Here is a 19,075-nt window from a genome sequence, read left to right as displayed (position 1 = left end):
TCTGTAAATTGGGCTGGAGAAGGAAATGGCAAACCACTCCAGTATTTCTGCTAAGAAAACTCCAGATGGGGTCATGAAAGTCTGACATGACTGAAAATGATGGAATAACCAAAAATATACTTTACTGTAATTCCCATCAACTTGCTTGCCCAAGTGTCTGAGGTTACATTTGAACTCAGGTCCTCCTGGATCCAGGACCAGTGCTCTATCCACTGCACCTTCCAACTGCCCTCCTCAGAAATATCTTGCTGCACAAAAACAATCAGATCAAAAATGAAAAAATATGAGAAAGAAAACAAAATGCAAGCAAACGATAACAAAAAGCATGAAAATACTATGTTGTGATCCACCCTCAGTCCCCACTATTCTCTCTCTGGGTATAGATGGCTCTCTTCATCACAAGACCACTGGAACTGGCCTGAATCATCTCCTTGTTGATGAGAACCACATCCACATAGATGTTAGTTATTTATCCACAACAGATTTCTAATTTATGGAATGAGAAGCCACAGTAGTGCTTTTCTGCTTTTTTGGGAAAATACACTTTCATGTTGTCGAGCTATTTCTTCTGTGTCTGATTCTTGTGACCTTATTTGGGATTTTCTTGACAGAGAGACTAGACTGGTTTGCCATTTCCTTTTTTAGCTCATTTTACAGATGCGGAAACTGAGACAAACAGAGTTATGTGACTTAACCAGCTTGTAAGTGTCTGAGGTCAGATCTGAACTCAGGAGGCTGAATTTTCCAGACTTCAGGCCCAGGGCTCTCTATATCCACTGAACCTCCTAGTTATCTCCATATATGCAGTCACAATTTATAATTGTGTTATTATGACCCTATTAAAGATTTATCAGTCAGCTCTGACAAATGTGTAGCATTTGGAGCAGATGGCCTCCGAGTTCCCTTTCAATTGTGGATTTATGAACAAAGATGTTTTCTAAGAACTCTGAGTCCTCAATCTATGAGTTTATTGTTATTCTGGGAGCTTACCATCTTGTGCAGATGATGGCCTCATAAATGGGTATAGGAATAAACACTTCACCAGCCAATACAGACAGTGAATAAAGGCTTTATCATGTGCAGATAATGTATTTAAACAGTATTTTTAAATTGGCAAAAAGCCCTTTCCTTGCAATAATTTTGAGAAGTAGGTATTATTATTCCCATTTTACAGAAGAAGAATTGAGGCTCAGATTGATTAAATGCCACTAGTAAGTGGCAGAGCTGGGATTTTAGCTGAGGGACTGAGACTACAAATCTATTATTCTTTTCATTATCCCAAACTGCCTTTATCTTTGGTGAGACAAGAGTAGCTATAGGGCAAATGAATTTAGTGGTGGTGAATAAAGAAAGTTGATGTGGTTGTATGTTCAACTAGGGACCTCCATGGTGGATTATATCTTCCTTCCAAATACTTGGGGAAGTGATCAGAAGTTTTGTTCAGTGCTTATTCGATTTTCATTTCTTCAGGAGCTGATGAAACTCTACTTGTTACTAAGCATTATAAAAGACCAATCAACTTCCCCAAATAAAATTGATCTTGTTTTCTCAGTAATATTTCCTGGAATTAAAGGTTGCTTGGGAATTAGGAACTTTAGCAAAAGGTTTTTATCTATTAGAGAACATGTGTGTGACAGATAAATAGGACAGCTTTGAAAGCTACTGGTTTAATTTATTATATATAAAAGATATGTTATTATATATAAAAAGAACATATATAAAAGAAAAGAAAGTTGTAGATAATAGAAGTCTGAAGTTTCATGTACAATCCTTTTTTTGTTGTATCTATGTATATGATACATATTTGTTTGGTATTTGTAAAGTTCATAATATAAAAATAAATTAAAAATGAGAAGATAGCTAATCTAAATTCACAGCTATGATTATATCATTGCCCAGTCTTCAATGACTCCCTATTGCTTATAACATAAAATACCAAATCCTCTGCCTTCAGACCCTTCACAGTCTGGTTCCCCACCTACCTTCCCAGTTTTATTTCCTATTATTTTCCTTCATCCATTTCATTCAATGGACTGCTTAGCTGTTTTCCTATGCATGATATTCCATTCCTTTTCTTTGTGAGCATCAGGAATCCCTTTGCTTCATTCTTTTGTTTCTTAGAATCCCTCAGTCCTTTCAAGGCACAGCTCAGTTCAAATACTTAACCCAAATTTTAATAATTTAATTTATTATTAATAAGTTAATAATAAATTATTAAAATAATTTAATAAGGTATTATAAACACCCCCTAGAAGAAAAAGAAAAAAATTCAGACTTCTGACCTGTTACAAAGGGAGGGGCAAAAATTTTACCCAGACTTTCTTAGATTATAGGGCCATCATTCCCCTAACCCCTCGCAATGTGGAAGGAATAACTCTCACTTCTTTTTAAGGTATTATTTCTTTTTTCTTTAGTTTTTCTTTTCTTTCTTTCTTTTCTTTTTTTTCTTTTTTTGCTGAGGTAATTGGGGTTAAGTGACTTGCCCAGGGTCACACAGTCAGGAAGTGTTAAATGTCTGAGGCCAGATTTGAACTCTGGTCCTCCTGACTTCAGGGCTGGTGCTCTATGACTGCGCCACCTAGCTGCCCCTTGAATGTCATTTCTAAGGATGCAGGCTAAATCAGTTTCTAATGTTGCGCAATTGGGCAGTGCCCAGCACGCTGGTTTCAAAAATGCTACTTTTTGAGTCTCCGATGCTGTGGCTAGTCAGGAAGGAAGCAGTTTGCAGGTAGCATCTTTACAGGGCTGGTTTCTAGGATGGTGGCCCGAAGGCCTGGGGAGAACTGCCATTGCCCGGGCTCTTGGTTTCCAGATTAGATAATCTGGTAAGGGGCAATTTTTAAAAACTGTCAAACCATGTTTATGGATGAAATGCTGTGTTAGTGGTAGAGGTTAAGGAGTATGGAGTAGTGGGAAGGATCTATAAGATAAGAGACTCTTGTCTTTAAAGAGCTAACAGTCCAGTAATGAATTGAGGGCATTACCATAATTCCCAATGTGCCCAGCAGAACTGGTTAAATTAGAGATGATGATAAGTTGCACTCATAAAATAATACAAAACAATTCATGGCAGGATTCCATTAAATAAAAGCTTCCCACGTGCATTTAAACACTTGTTAATTGTAAGAAAGAGAAGTTATGGAAGTGAGAACTGCTAGGGGTGGGCCTGATCCCAGACTCAAATCCAGTTCCATTTTGAGACAAAATGAGATATTGGCCTAGTCATTGAATGGTTAACAAAAGGATGCCCACTTTGCTCAAACATAGCAAGTATATGTAATAAGGAATCTCTAACTCTATAGATACTACCATTGAATCAACAGGCAGGGTGTGGAAGCTGACCTGGTCTTCAGACAGTCACTAAAAGGGAGATGTTCCCAATTCCAAGTAAATGAAAATTCTTGTGCTACTAGAAGGCCAGGAAGAAGCAGGGGTTAATCAGGTTCTAGAAACAAATCCCTATTGCTGGATCAAGAGGAAATCCTGGTAGATATTGGTCCTCATATAGGTTGAGGGAGAGGAATTTAAATATTAAGATGGAGGAGCCACTGTCATCTGTGGCTTCTGCAAAACTCTTCTAAAATTCCCACTTAATTTCTTATGCTATAATGAAAGATATTGGAGGGGATGTAGAAAAACTGGGACTCTGGTACATTGTTGGTGGAGTTGTAAATGAATCCAACCATTCTGGAGAGCAATCTGGATTATGCCCAAAGGGCCACCAGTCTGTGCATACCTTTTGATCCAGCAGTGTTTCTACTAGGTCTGTATTCTAAAGAGATCATAAAAGAGGGGAAAAGGACCCACATGTACAAAAATGTTTGTAGGACCTCTTTGTAGTGGGAAAGAACTAAAAATTGAGTGGCTGTCACCTGTGGAATGGTTGAATAAGTTACAGTATAGGAATGTAATGGTATACTATCGTTCCGTAAGAAATGTTGAGCAGGATGATTTCAGAAAAGCCTGGAAAGATTTGCATGAATTAATACTGAGTGAGGTGAGCAGAACCAAGAAAAACATTGTACACAGTAACAGCAAGACTATGTGATGATAACCTGTAATGGACTTAACTCTTAGCAATGTAGTAATTCAAGATAATTCCAATAGAGTTGAGATGGAAAATGTCATCTACATCTAGAGAGAGAACTATGGAGACTGAATATGAAGTGAAGCATACTTGTTATGGGCCAGAATTCTGAACTTGAAACAAGGATGTTTACAAGGTTCTAAGTAGAATTGATGATAGAATAAGGAAAAAGAAGAAAGGGCAGGAGGGGAAGATTCCAACAAACTAAGTGAAAAGCATGAAGAATTAGACAAGAAAGGAGTTAAGTATGAAGCTGATGAAATTAAGGAGTGTGGTGCTTCGAAGCTGGAGCAATTAGGGCATTCCCCATCCCCTGACCTACCTCCCTCAATTAACCCTTCCTGGGTGGAGGGAGAAGGAGGAGGGGAAGGGGCAGTGACATAATCAGCATCACAGAAGCAGCCTATGACAAAATTACAAAAGGCAATAGTTAAAGTAAAAAAAGGACAGGATATTTCTGATTTAATAAATCCATACCTTGTGATTGAAGAATTTGATTCTTCAGGTCAACAAAGGAGAAGATACACTCCTTTTGATCTGGAAAAAAAAATTAGGATTTGAAAAAGGATTGCACTCTTTATGGGGCTGTTAAGATATTACTAGAGAATTTGGCTTATGAAATCTTAACCTGGAGTGACTGGAAATCTATAGCAAGGACATGTTTAGAACCTGGACAAAACTTGTTGTAGCTTTCGGAGTATCATGAATTATATAGGATTCAAGTCCAATACAATAAGCAAACTGGAGTTAATGTACAGATCGCCTTTGACCAACTAGCAGGTGAAGGTCATTATACAGAGAATTCAGCACAGATTAATTACCTCTTCGGAGTGTATGAACAAATTGCCACTGCTGCTATAAAAGCTTGGGGTTCCCTCCCAGGGAAAGATCGAGGGGAAGCCTTCATGAAAATAGAGCAAGGTCCCAATGAACACTTTGCTGATTTTGTGGGATGTTTGCATACAGCTGTCACAAGAACCATTGGAGAAAATGCAGCTACAAGAATTATGATAAGACAACTGGCTAAGGAAAATGCTAATGAGGTTTGCAGAAGAATTATATGGGGACTAGACAAAGATGCTCTTTTAGAGGAGATCATAAGATGCTGTGCCACAGTGGACACAAATGCTTATTATACCCAGACCGTGATGAACATGGGAAGACAGGGTCCCTCTTGGCAAAGGACTCCCAGAGAAATTTGTCAGTACTTTCAGTGTGGAAAAATTAGACATCTGAAAGCTTGATGTAGATATGGAGGTAGAGTGAGAGGACAGAATGAGAGAATTAGATCCAAAACCCTATGTCCAAAATGCAACTGAGGTTTCCATTGGGCCTCAGAATGTAGCTTGACCCAGGGAAATGAGAGGCAGGGCCCAGCCCCAAAACCTGAAACAAAAAACATCATGACAGCTGAGTTTACACCCAGAGAATCTTTAGAAGCTCAATATTCTGATATGATCAGTCAGCAGAGAAGCAATCAGATGGAAGAAAGGGATTACAATTGGATAGAATATAGGTTTTTTTTAACTCAACAAAAGGACAGTGTCCAGTGCAAGCAGCTCTAATGTAATCGCCAGGTGATGTGGAAAAATCTAGAAAGTGGTAAATAGAAGGGACCAGATAGATTAACTTCTTGGGGGAGAAGGCTTGCTTATATCTCTACAAATGGAAAAGGAATCAGATGGGTGCTGACAAGCCATATTCTCCTTGTCCATCGGAGAGAGACAGAAAAAAGAGAAAAACCTCGAAACAAAGGAGAAGACCTAAAAAACATCTGATGCTGAAAGACCATGGCTGGACAACGAGAACTTTAAAACCAGCAGGAATCATCGGATTCCCTGAGATGAAAAATTGTTGATAAAACTGTTGCAGAACTTCAAAACCAGCAGGAATCATTGGAGTCCCTGAGATGAAAAATCGTTAATGAGACTGTTGCAGAACTTTGAAACCAGCAGGAATCATCGGATTCCCTGAGATGAAAAATCGTTAATGAGACTGTTGCAGAACTTTGAAACCAGCAGGAATCATCGGAGTCCCTGAGATGAAAAATTGTTGATGAGACTGTTGCAGAATTTCAAAACCAGCAGGAATCATTGAATTCTTTGAGACATGATAAGACTGATGCAGGACTTCAAAACTTGTAAGACATTGGATTCCTGGCACATGAAGTAATGGAGAATAGATTGGTTTGGGACTATTTCTAGGACTTGTGGACATGTATAATTCCTCATGTTGATTCATATTATTTGTCACATCACTACTAGCCTGCGTTATGTTCTATGTACTTATGTAATTTATGTAATTATGGTTAATAACTCCCACGTTGATAGATTTATGTGTACCTGTTTCAAGTGAGACCCTTCAGAAACCCACTAATCTGATTTTATTCCCCATTTCCTTTGGTGTTTTCATCTCTCTTCCTGAGATATCAGGGAGGGCATGATTACCTCCTTTAATGGTGTTTTCACTTCTTTTTTTGAGGAGTCAGGGAAAGCATGATCACCTACTTGAGACGTCAGGAAGGTCATGACCACCTTATGTTTTAAAAACAAAAGAAAGCGGGAGATGTTATGGACCAGAACTCTGAACTTGAAACAAGGATGTTTACATGGTACCAAGTGGAATTGATGAGACAATGGCTATCTAGTTTAGCATGGTTCAGTGTGACTGATTTAATCTTACAACAAATAATGGTTTCCTAGTGATATAATGATTGGTTTATACTCAGTGTGGAGCATATAAGAAGAAACTCAGAGTCACAGAGGACAAGTGCAGTAGAAGCTCTTGGAGCCAAGGAGACAGAAATTCATTTCACCTTCATTCAGGCTCCTAGTGGCTGGCCTGGCCTCCTGCACTTCTCCCACTAAGACCAAGGCTGGTCTGAAAGACTCTCCAGAAAGCTGTTCAGCCCCAGGAAGGAGATAATAAAGAATTTGGACTTTAATACCTGGCTGTTCTCGTGGTGATTACTGAACTGAAACAAAGGCTGCTCCTAGAAACCCACCAAGAACATTACACATAGTATTTTTATCTTTTTTGTTTTTTGGTTTGCTTTCTCTTTCTCATGGTTTTCCCCTTTTTTCTGATTTTTCTTTCATAACAAATATGGAAATGTGTTTAATATGTTTATAAATGTATAACCTATGTCAGATTGCTTGCTGTCTTGGGGAGGAGGGAGGTAAAGAAAGGAGAAAAAAAAATTGGAACTCAAAATCTTACAAAAATGAATGTTGAAAACTCTCTTTACATGTGATTAGAAAATAAAATTGAAAAAAAATTTCTTTCACTGACCCACAGTATATCAGAACTTCAGTAGGGAAAGTCACAATGTGAAAGGGATAACTTTATTGCTGCCTGATTTGCCACCATACTTTTAGGACCATGGACTTTTCCATCTGAAATGCAGCTGGAGCCTTCTATATGTGCTGTGCCCACCATTCAAATGTGAGCTCTTTGAGAAAAGGGGTTATTGCTTCTCTTCTATTTGTTCGTTGCTCAACACTTAGTATAGTGCTTTGCACATAGTAAGCACTTTGTAAGGGAAGCTAGGTGCAGCAGTACAGAGTGCTGCGCCTGGAGTCAGGAAGATTCATCTTTCTAAGTTTAAATCCATACTTGGACCCTAGCTGTTGTTTAACTGTCAGTTAACTCTACTGGTTTTAGTTTCCTCCCTCTAAAATGAGCTAGGGAAGAAAATGGCAAAACATTCCATATCTTTGTCAAGAAAACCCCCATGGGGTTGTGAAGAACTGGGCATAATTGAAGTGACTGAACAATAACAAAAACATTTGATAATTTTCACTGGGTCCAAGGATTCAGGAAGAACATTCTACCTTTTCCCCAACTATCTCTCCATTTTCAAACCTTTGCCAGAATGATTAGACAGGATGCTTCAAATTAAAAGAGAGAAAGACATCTGTAATCTTTGCCACATCTTTGTTGTGCAGATGGAGAAGAGAGATGAGAAGGAAGGATTTCATGGATAAACAAAAACCAAGAAGTTCATTTTAGCTAATCATTATAATTATATTATTATATAATAATGCTATTATGTCATCATTATATGTCATTTTCTTTTTTTTAAATCTGAAATGCTAAAAAAGTATTTCACACATTATATTTACATATTATATTTCAGGATAATATATACCTGTATATATATGTGTCTGTATGTAGTTACATATATATTTACATAGACACAGTTTACTTCCTGTAAAAATAAAGAGACTTGTTAAAAGTTATAGGGTAATTAGTAGCTGAGATGGATCATACAGCTAGTAAATGTCTGAGGCTGGGTATCTAAGATTGCTTATTGCGCTAACATTTTGTTTAGAAGTCTTATAGGTTTATAACTTTAAAATTTAGTCTCAAGATATCAAATTTTTTTCAGGTAGTTAATACCAAGATACTGAAAGCTTTAAATTAAGTTTAATATTTTTTTCCTTGAGGGATTTTTTTTTTTTTTGCTGTGCTCAATTATCCTTCATTTCCAAGTTTTCCCATTCCTCTGATCTTTTTTACTCTACTTTTGTAAGTTCTGTTTGTGATAAGATTGAGTCATTTAGTTGCCATATTCTTGAAAGCTGACATTTTTTCCTGCTCTCTTATTATCTAAGGCTGCTTTTTTCCCTCTTCCTAAGAGTCTTTGTGGAAGTATGGATAATGGTCGATAAATGTGATAATCGATGGCTCTCTTCAGAATCAACTGGAAGAATTTCTGGGCAGTACTTAGGCAGTTTGTATTGAATCAGATCCCAAAAGGCTCAGCATAAGAAATGAATTAACAAACAAACTCTACTAAGAAAACACCCATGTTTTACAAAGACCCAAACCTATAAACCAATCAGGGTAGCAGTTAACCCAAACCTTTATTTTATATGAAGATGCCTCATAGCCTTCTTGATATTAATTAGCTCCCTTGAAGCCTTCAATAAATGGTTTTGTTCATATGAATTTGATTAATACAACTTTTTCCAGATATTTGTAACTAAGTAACATGCCTCATTTCTGGAACACAAAGATGGTTTTTCTACCTATTAAGACTTGTTATACTTATAGGTAGATTGAGCAGTTATTTTGAATCCGATGATGGGCATTCAAGGAAATAGATTATAGTATCTGTATCTCTCCCTCCTCTCTGTCATTCTTCCCTCCTTCTCTCTCTCCTATCCTCCCTCTCTCCTTCCCTCCTATCCTCCCTCTCTCCTTATCCTTCTTCTTTCCTTTCCTTCCTCCTCCTTCCCTCTCTTCCTCATCTCTCCTTTCCTTCCTTCCTTTTCCCTCTCCTTACTTCCTTCCATTTATTCTATTTTTGTGCCTGTCTCTAGGCTAGATATCTGGCTCTTTGCAAAGATATTAAACCTATTATAATGTGGATACTGAAATTAAAGGGCAATATATTCCTTTCTGACTCGTATTCTTAACAGATTTCAGAAAGTTTTTGAACTTGGAAAAAAAAAGACATCTTTATTTCAATTGCTTTCCTTTCTAATCTTGCTATTTTAACTTTACACATTTAAGATTTATCTGAGAAGTGGTTATAAACTTCACTAGATTGCCACAGGAGTCCATGATACACACAAAAAATGTAAGAACCCATGCTTTAAGTTTTTTTATTGAAAGTAAGACAGAGACAGACAGATACACACACATACACATAAACACATATGAATACACCCACAGTCATAGACAGGCAAAGAGAGAGAGAGAGAGAGAGTGACAGAGACAAAAAGAGAGAAAAAGACAAAGGAGAGAGACAGATAGACAGACAGATACACACAGAGAGAGACAGAGACAGAGAGAGACCAAATGCCATTTTGCTTTGGCTTTGTAACTAAAGTCTGCAGCAGAGAGGGACCATTCTCTGATGCCTTTTCCTTCTTTTTTGTCCTTTGCTTTTATACACGTCCTTATCTCTCATACACCTGCCGTATACTTCAGTCTTCCCTCTAATTACCCCACCATAAAGTATTTTCCACCCTTCTTTAATAACACAAGCCCTAAGAATGGAATTCCAGTTAGCAGTCTGATTTTGTTAGAAAAACCTGAATTGCAGTCCTCCCTCTGATGCATTGTAATCTTGGGGACATCACATTAAACTCTCAAAACCTCATTTTTTAATCACAGAGGACCTCCCAAGGGCTCTTCTGGTGCAAGTCTGTGTGATCCTTAGCTCGAGTGAGGTTTTCTGCTCACCAGAGAGATACAGTGATACGGTGGTCGAGAGTCCTGAACTCGGGGTCACCAAGACCGAGATTCAGATCCTACCGGAGATATTTGCTAGTGTGTGAGCCTAGTCAAATGACTTAATCTCTGTGAGCCTCAAATTTCTTATCTGAAGAATGGGGCTAATAGTAGCATGGGGCTCTGATGAGATAACGTATGTAAAATAAGCATTAGAAGGCTTCACTATTATTATTTTTAATAATAATAGACCCAAATCCTCAGAATTTAAAAATAATTTCTCATCCGACTCACCCTTTACTGTGCCCTTAATCTATTTTGTAAAATATCCCACCGTCTAAAACTTTCTTGCCAGTCGTTTTTGCATGTGGTTATTGAACTTTGAATCTCTGACTCATGTGAAAGTTTTAAGCAAGCCTTTTGCATAAGTCTGTGTGTCTTCTTTCTATCCTTTTTTTTTTTTTTTTTAAACTCAAAGCAAAACGCGCTCACTCAAAAGCCCAACAGTTACGGAAGTAAGGTGCTGATATGGAATAGCTAACAACTGCCCTCGGAGCTCAGTTGTCATGTCATGTCTGTTTGCTTTTCTCTCTCTCCGCTGACTCCACTAGCCTGTGAATTCAGCTTTGACTTCCTCCAGAGGCTGTCCGTGCTCAGACTGGCTCCATCATTGGGTGACTCAGGTGTTCACTGGCAAAGCTCACATTCGACAAGCCAAGGCAGGAAACAGGTGCCACTGTTGGTAAGCATCAGTCTTTTTCTGGGAAACTGGCCCCAAGGGGAAGGCAATGAAATGAAGGGAAGAGAGGAATGTAAATTTTTCTTCTTTTTGTGTCCTTAAAATTAGTCTGAGCAATCTGATTTCTCATAGCTTCAGTCTTTGTATTATGGACTCAAGTGGAGAATTAAACAGCCTTTAAATTTCTTCAGGCCAAATTCTCACACATTTTTGTAAAATCATACTTAATTTGAAGTAGCGGTTTCTGGGGAAAAGTTAATCAAAGGAAGATCTTATGTTGATTATCAGTAAATGTTTGTGAGAATGAATGAATGTGGCGGTGATCTCAGAAGCTATTTTCCTTGTGTACAATAAGGAATGGTACAATTCCCTGGATATTTTTGAATATAAGCTCCTTTTTCTTAAAAACATCTTATTTTTAATGATTGGTTTGTGGGTAAGCTTCATTAAATGCAAATTAGGAATGTTTAGTGTCTTCCTCAAAGTTATTCCTCCTAAACAAACAAGGGTTTAAAAAATGAGAATGAGTTTTTAGAACCTGATTCCAGGAGAGTGGGAAAAGACAATATTTGAGGAGTGAGAGGATGTTAACAATTTGGCTACTTGGTGGTAGTCAACCAGCTGGGGATTAGGCAGATAATGACTTTAGTGGGTCCCTGTGACTCAGGATAGGAGGCTGACTCTAAAAGTAGGTACTAGTATATTTTTTACAAATTCTGTTCCCTCTTTTTCTTTCTTCCGTTTGAACATGAATACAAATCAGTATCCTGGTGAGTACAGATTTTGCCATAACTAAAGCTTGAGGCAATTGACATAACTATCTAGGAGAGTGTGAAAAATCAAGCCAAAGCAAATTAGGAACATGTCCTCAAGATCTATTCTTTGAAATCTTTGGCTTCTGTGTTTTTCGTAAATCACTCTGTAAACTGGTGAATTCTATCATATGTTAGAGTGTTGGTTTTGGGCAAAGGCAGAATTTTTTTCTTTTGTTGTAAGAGCTCTGTTTAGAAACAGGAGGTCAAATAAGTCTTTTCTTCCTCATGTGTGAACACTTGAGGAACTTAAAGTTGATAGTGAGAAGGATTTTATCAGAGTTCTCTAGAAGACTGGGGAATGGACCTAACAGGATATGCTGATTGGAGTTCAGCTAATGGTCCAAGAAGCTGAGCAAGGCGCAGTGAGTGCCTCCTACACAGCAGCTGCCTGATAATTGCCCATTGAACTGAGTTGAGTTGGCCTGTGGCCACAGAAGAGCCACCTCTGGATGGTGAGAACTGTATTTTTATGGGGGGAAACTTTGCTCCTTTTGTTGTACCTAGTGCTGGGCAGGAACAACCTGTGCCACCGAGATGCTTCTGAAGATATTATTGATGTAACTCTGCACTTCTTAGGGATTGGGGAGAATGTTCCACAGATAGAACTAAGTGGAATAATGTCAGTTTGTTTTCTTCTGCTGGCAGTACTAGCACCATTTTTGTTCCTGAGTAGCCTCGATGCAGTAAGCCATAGAGGTGAGCAATCTCTTTCTTTTGCCTCACATCATTTCCCACCACCACCTTTCTCTCCCTCCTCATCTCTTTATATTTCTTTATATTTTCTTTTCCCCATTCTCCCTATCAATCTTTTTCCCCCTTACATTTTCTTCTGTCCTTTCTTCTTTCCTAACCAGGTCTTTGGTCTGCCAGTGACACTCAAGGTCAAAAATATTTCTGAGGCCTGATCTCCTGTACTGGGGGCATTCAATGAATATAATCAATTCTAGTTATAGCAGGAGAAGGAAACTTTTTGAAGAGAATTTCACGTAGTTCCTCCTGTGGAAAATCCTTCTTATCCCTATGTTTCCTTTGTCTTTGAATGCTTTTGGGATCAATTTACATCTCTTTCCATCGCCCCCTTGGTTCACAGGCTGCAGAAAGGTAATTATGATGCTGTAGATTTCACAAGTATTGCAAAGCTTTGGCAAGGAGTAGGTACAGATTTTGCAAAGCATTATTAATCAGCAGTACTGCTTGTCATTTCCAGTCAGGGCAGAGGAAGAGAACGTCAGGGAAATGTTTAACTCTTTCAAGATTGAAAAATGGGAAGAAAGAAGGGTTAAGGAGGGGAAAAACTGCTTAGACAAAATAGAGCTGAAGTCCCAATCTGTAGCTTTTAAGGAAGCTATTAAACAAAATGTAGCATGGAGCCCAAGAGCTGGTGGGAGTGGGATTGGAAGTAGATATTTGGGAGTTCTTGGGAACAAACTTTTTTCATTCTTCAGAAATATCTCCCTTCATTTAGGAATTTCTAAAATCCCAAAAAATATTTTAAAGAGTTCTAAAGTAGCAGATTTCAGTCAGTCAACAAGCACGTATTAAACATCTGCTATGTGCTAGTCACTGTTAGGTTCTGATTATAAATACTAAATGAGACAACTCCTGCCTTCATGGTATTTATAGGTTACTTTTATTAGAAATATTTGGTTTCCTTTGCCTCTTAAAACAGCCCTCCTCTTTAATTGAGACTCAGACAGACACACAGACAGACATTCAGAGACAGAGAGACAGAAACAGACAGAGACAGACACAGAGAAACAGAGAGAGAGACATAGAAAGAGACAGAGAGACAAGAGAGACAGAGAGACAAAGAGAGACAGAGAGACAGACAGAGACAGACAGAGACAGAGAGACAGAGAGACAAAGAGAGAGACAGACAGAGAGACAGACAGAGAGAGACAGACAGAGAGAGAGAGGAAGAGGGAGACAGAGACAGAGAGAGAGAGAGAGAGAGAGAGAGAGAGAGAGAGAAAGAGACAGAGAGAGAGAGAGAGAGAGGAAGAGAGAAAGAGAGAGAGAGAGAGAGAAAGGAAGAGAGAGAGAAAGAGAGAGAGAGAGACAGAGAGAGAGAGAGAGACAGAGAGAGAAGAGAGACAGACAGAGAGACAGACAGAGAGAGAGACAGACAGACAGACAGACACAGAGAGAGAAGAGAGAGAGACAAAGAGACAGACAGAGAGAGAGAGAGAGAGACAGACAGACAGACAGACAGAGAGAGAGAAGAGAGAGAGACATCTGGTGCATAAAATTGTGCACCAGTCAGGTCACTTAAATTCAGTGTCCCTGGGTAACTCTGTAAGATATAAGTTACATATACATTATTCAGCTGCCCTAGTGGGATAATTTTATCCTACATTGATGAAACCACAGATCTGTACGTATATCTGTATGTACACACATACACATTATATGTACATACATACTTATAGGTAGCACAGTGGATAGAGCACACCAGTCCTGGAGCCGGAAGTTCAAATCCGGCCTCAGATACTAGCTGCATGACCCTGAGCAAGTCACATAACTTTGTTTGCCTCTATTTATTCATTTATAAAATGAGCTGGAGGAGGAAATGGCAAACCACTCCAGTATCTCTACTGAGAAAACCCCAAATAGGGAGTAGGACATGACTGAAACAAGTGAACAACAAAAATATATATTATATATATTTATGTATATATGGGTCCAGGTCTATGTGTATATACACACACACACATATACATACAAATATGTATGTGTGTGTGTGTGTGTGTGTGTGTGTGTGTGTGTGTGTATCTTTAAATATCTTAGGCCAAAAAGTATTTTTACTATAATATTCTAATCTATTACTCTAATAACTAATATACAACTCAAAATACTCTAGTATTTTGAATGTATAGCACTATATCACTAAATGTACAGTTTATTGACAAGAAAATGTAGTCCTTAAAAAGAAAACCTTCGATTTATCTCCTATTGGAAGGATTTTTTTTTTTTTTTTTTTTTTTTTTTTTTTGATGCTGGAACATGGAATTCACTTTAGGTTTAGGAGGACAACTAAGCTGTACTTGATGATGATGACTCTTGAGTCTTAGAATTTTATCCTTGATGAAATAAATATTGGTTCTTTTCTTTGGTTTGTTATTAACAAATGTGTGATTTTGGAGAACTCATCTTGCATTTGTTTTTGGCTGCTTTATTTATATTGGCAGGATGATACCTTTCTCCCTTTTAAAACATAATCAACATGTGGAAGTGAATGAGTCTGAGAAATTTTCACTATTTCTCTTTTAGTCTATCCAGAGAACCTCTACTTTTCCCAAGATTTTTAACCTGCAATTAGGAAATAGGTTTGTTTGAATGTTTGCAAAACTCTTAGATTTTCTTGAGGGAAAAATAGCCTCCTTTACTGACCTCAATGTATCCAACTTTATGATTGTTATTTTTATCTCAGCGAGAGCATTTTAGTGAATAGTAAAGAATAGTAAACATTAGGAGGAGGAATCTAAATGGGGAAGAGGAGCAGTGCATTATTTCTCACATCCAAATTTTCGTGATCCCATTTGGTGCTTTCTTGGCAAAGATACTGGGGTGATTTGCCATTTCCTTCTCTGACTCATTTTACCGTTAAGGAAACTGAGGCAAACAAAAAAAGGGACTTGCCTGGAGTCACACAGCTAGTAGGTATCTGAGACTGAATTTGAACTCATGAAGATAAATTTTCCTGAATCCACGCCCAGTGCCCTGTGCCGCCTAGTGCTGTAATGGAAACAAAACTGGCTGTAGAGTAAGAAGACCCGAGTTCAGATCCCGTTCTGGAACGAGCCCAGGACTTGGAGTCTTGGGTCCTGGGTCGGTGTCCCAGCTCCGCATTCATTATTTGCTCTCTTTGTGGGACTGTTACCCTTTTTGAGCCTCAGTTTTCTTAATTGCAAAATGAGGGGGTTGGAGTCTGACTGGCCAGGACTTTAGGAAAGAAGGGAGGAAGGAAACTGGCAGGATTACTCCCTGCCCAAAGTGCTGAGGATGCAAATAGAGGCGAAAAGAAAGCCCCTGCCCTTCAATGGGAGAAGGCACACTCCAAAAAGAAGCTAAAAGCGGGAAGGACGGGGAGGGACAAAGGTAGCCAGCTCAGGGACATGGTTCTGAGGTCCAGAGGGGTCTTTAGAGCCATAGTCCCATTCCAGTGTCTTTACTAAGAAAATCCCCAGCCCCACCATATCAGCCTGGGGCTTTCCCCATTTTATGTTGGGCCGGACAGAGTCCACAACAATCCTCTGGAGTTCCTCTGAATGCTCGGTTGTCTAGGGAGAGGCAGTGTGTTAGGAGGCTAACAATTCCAGACACAGAATGAAAGGGCTTGGGTCTGAAACCCAGCCCAGCTACCTACTCCCTGAGTGTTCGTAGAAAAGTCGCTTCAGTTCCACAGAGGTTAGGCTCTTTAATACATGTTCATTGACTGCCTTCCTGCCTGGGACAAGTCAGGTACTATGTAAAGTCCTGGGATGCAAACAATTTTTTAAAAGTCTGGCCATTAACAAAAGGATTTACAATTGCCAATGCTGAAAAATTACCCATGCATATATCTTGTAAATAAAAAGCTATAATAATAATAAAAAAAAATCTGACTATTCTGCAGGGAGGAAGTAGCACATACACATATATACAGATAATTGAATTCAAAATAAATGCAAAATGATTTCAGGGTTGAGAGAGAACCCTAATAACCAGGAGATAAAGTCTTCTTGTAGAAAGTGCTATTTGAGCTGAATCTTGAAGGTGGTCAGGGATTCCAAACAGTGGAGGCACTGGAGAAAGTCTTTGCAAAGTTAGGGAGGGAGGAGATGGACTGTGGTATACAGAAAGTAGGAAGTGAGCCAGGATGGCAGAAATACAGTGTGTATAGAACCTTAGAATTAGATTGTGAAGGGTTTTTAAATGCCAAACAGTGCAGGCTGTGCTTTATCGTAGAGGCACTAGAAAATGACTGAAGTATCTTGAGGAGGGGAACATCAATCTCAGGTCTTTGGGAATACCACTTATACCTGGTTAGAGCATGGATTGGAAAGGGGGCTGGGAGGTCGGAGCAAAGACAGCCCATTGCAAGATCTAAGTTGGCTTATCTGTAAGACAAAGGAAGATGGACTAGATGTTTGCTCAAGTCCCTTCCTGCTCAGAATTTATTTTCCATGTTATTCTAAGAAAGAACTAACCCAAGATCTCCTAGGGACTGGTCTTGTTTGTTTTGCAGAGTTTTAGAACTTCAAGTCAACCAGAATTAAATTGTAAGACAGAGATCATGGTTGATGGCATTGAATGATGAAACCTGGATGGTAGAAGGTAGATAGGGCGAGTTTTTCAGGAAGGACATTTTACCTGACTCTGTGTGTATATGTAGGGGTGAGGGGGAGAGAGGAATATAGATTTTTCCAAAAGGTTTTTGATTTTTTTTCCAAAAAAATTTTTGGAATGATTTTTCTTTTTTCTTTTTTTTGCATCAAATTATGAAGATTAAAAAAAAAATTCAATAGTATTCCTTTTTTCCAATCACAGGTAAAGATAATTTTCCACATTCATTTTTGTAAGGGTGAATACTGAAAACTATTATTGCATGTATTTTGAAAATAAAAAACTATTTAAAAAAAAGATTTTTGAGTTCCAATTTTTTTCTCACTCCCTCCTTTACCTCCTTCCTTCCTAAGGACAGCAAACAGTCTGATATAGGTTATACTTGTATAATTATGCAAAACATATAGGAATGATTTTTCTTTCCAAAATTCTAAGATTTAAAAAAATATATTTTTTTCCAAAAGAAGGACTTTTGCAATGGGTTTGTGATCTGTAGCAATGCTCCAAAACCACTTCTTTCCTCATTTTCCTACCTCACTCTTTCCTCTTTGTTTGATGAAGTTTGCCCATGGGTACCGAGCTGACATTTTGAGATTGCACTAGTAAAAGCAGGGTGATGGTATCTGTGGCTCACTAACCACACCGAGCAACTGAAAATCCCCAAAGGGACCATGATTTCCTGAAAGATAAAGTGTAGAAGAGCAACTGTATAAATAATTTGTCCTCAGTAAACTGACAGTTTCACTGCCAGGTTGGGAAAAAAAAAAGACTGATGATTTTTCCTCTCTTTCAGTTCATACATCTGCATGTTGGTGGTGAGGACCAAGACCAAGCCCAGGAGCCAGAAGGGGCTGACTCCTCAGGGAGCCAGAGCCTCGCCTGTCCCCCAGCCAGGCGGGGTGCTTTCGATGGAGCCCCACACAGAGAAGCTGGAGTTCTTCCGAAAGCTGGGCTACAGCCGGGAGGACGTTGTCAGAGTGCTGGCAAAGCTCGGCCAGGGGGCACTGGTGAATGACATCCTCCAGGAGCTGATCCAGATGGGCAGCCGCCCTCAGGCCGGGGAGAGCTATGGGGAGAACCCCCCTCCAAAACTCGTTGCCCGGGGCTCCGGTGGCACTGCGGACCTGTCCACTCGGCTTCTGGGTGCGGATCCTGAGGATGAGGGGGAGGACGCCGACAATCATTTGAGACCCATTGTTATTGATGGCAGCAACGTGGCTATGAGGTACCAGCTCATTCACTCTATTACCCAATTGCCTGGCATCCCATAGGATGTGGAACGGTGTAGTAGGGGAAGCACAGTTAGGGTGCAGGAGATCTGGGGTTCTGGTTTTTGTTCTCTCACCATTTAGCTTGACAAGTTACAAAACCTCTCCACGTCAGACTTTTCATTCACAAGCTTGTCTTAAGACTTAATTAAAATTATATATTATACACACACACATACATAAATATGTATGTGTATGTTCTTTAAAGCATCTTAGAAACATCCATTTTAAGCTGGAAGGATCAGAGACCCATAAATCTAGACTTGGACATGATTTCAGAGGTCAATGCTCTCATCTTACAGATAAGGAAACTGAGGCATGAAAAATGGACTGCTTTATCCAGTGGCAAACAGGTTGCCCATAGCAGAATCAGGGTTTAAATGCAGGTCCTCTTTCTTTACTTCCACCTCACTTTTCCACACTGCCTCTTCTATTGGGAATGTTTCACTTGTCAGCCCTGTGAGATTTAATTCTAGTTTCCTAATTTTAGATATAGCTAAACGGGTTTAAAAAAAAGTTTTCAGTCATCTAATGCAATAACAAGATATTTCTTGATTTCCAGGAGTTATCACCATATAGTGTAAATTATAGGCGTTTTCTCAGTAACTTATAGGATTCACTTTGTCCAAACAAGGGGATACTCAGTTTAATGAGTCAG

At 38.9% G+C, this 19,075-nt stretch overlaps 1 protein-coding gene across 1 annotated transcript in view; it reads left to right on the top strand.

Moving 5' to 3' along the window:
- The first annotated feature begins 17,925 nt into the window (after positions 1-17,925).
- The window catches only part of ZC3H12D (zinc finger CCCH-type containing 12D), a 40,438-nt gene continuing 39,288 nt past the window's right edge, over positions 17,926-19,075 (top strand). The window contains exon 1 of the mRNA XM_051997921.1: positions 17,926-18,374. Within this exon, the coding sequence (XP_051853881.1) occupies positions 17,956-18,374 (419 nt within the window). The 5' untranslated portion in view covers positions 17,926-17,955. The remainder of the gene's footprint in view (positions 18,375-19,075) is intronic.

The sequence above is a fragment of the Antechinus flavipes genome, chromosome 4 (genome assembly GCF_016432865.1).
Source record: "Antechinus flavipes isolate AdamAnt ecotype Samford, QLD, Australia chromosome 4, AdamAnt_v2, whole genome shotgun sequence".
Lineage (NCBI taxonomy): Eukaryota > Metazoa > Chordata > Mammalia > Dasyuromorphia > Dasyuridae > Antechinus > Antechinus flavipes.
Note: the sequence above shows the minus strand (reverse complement) of the source record. Positions and strands in the feature narration are given on the sequence as shown.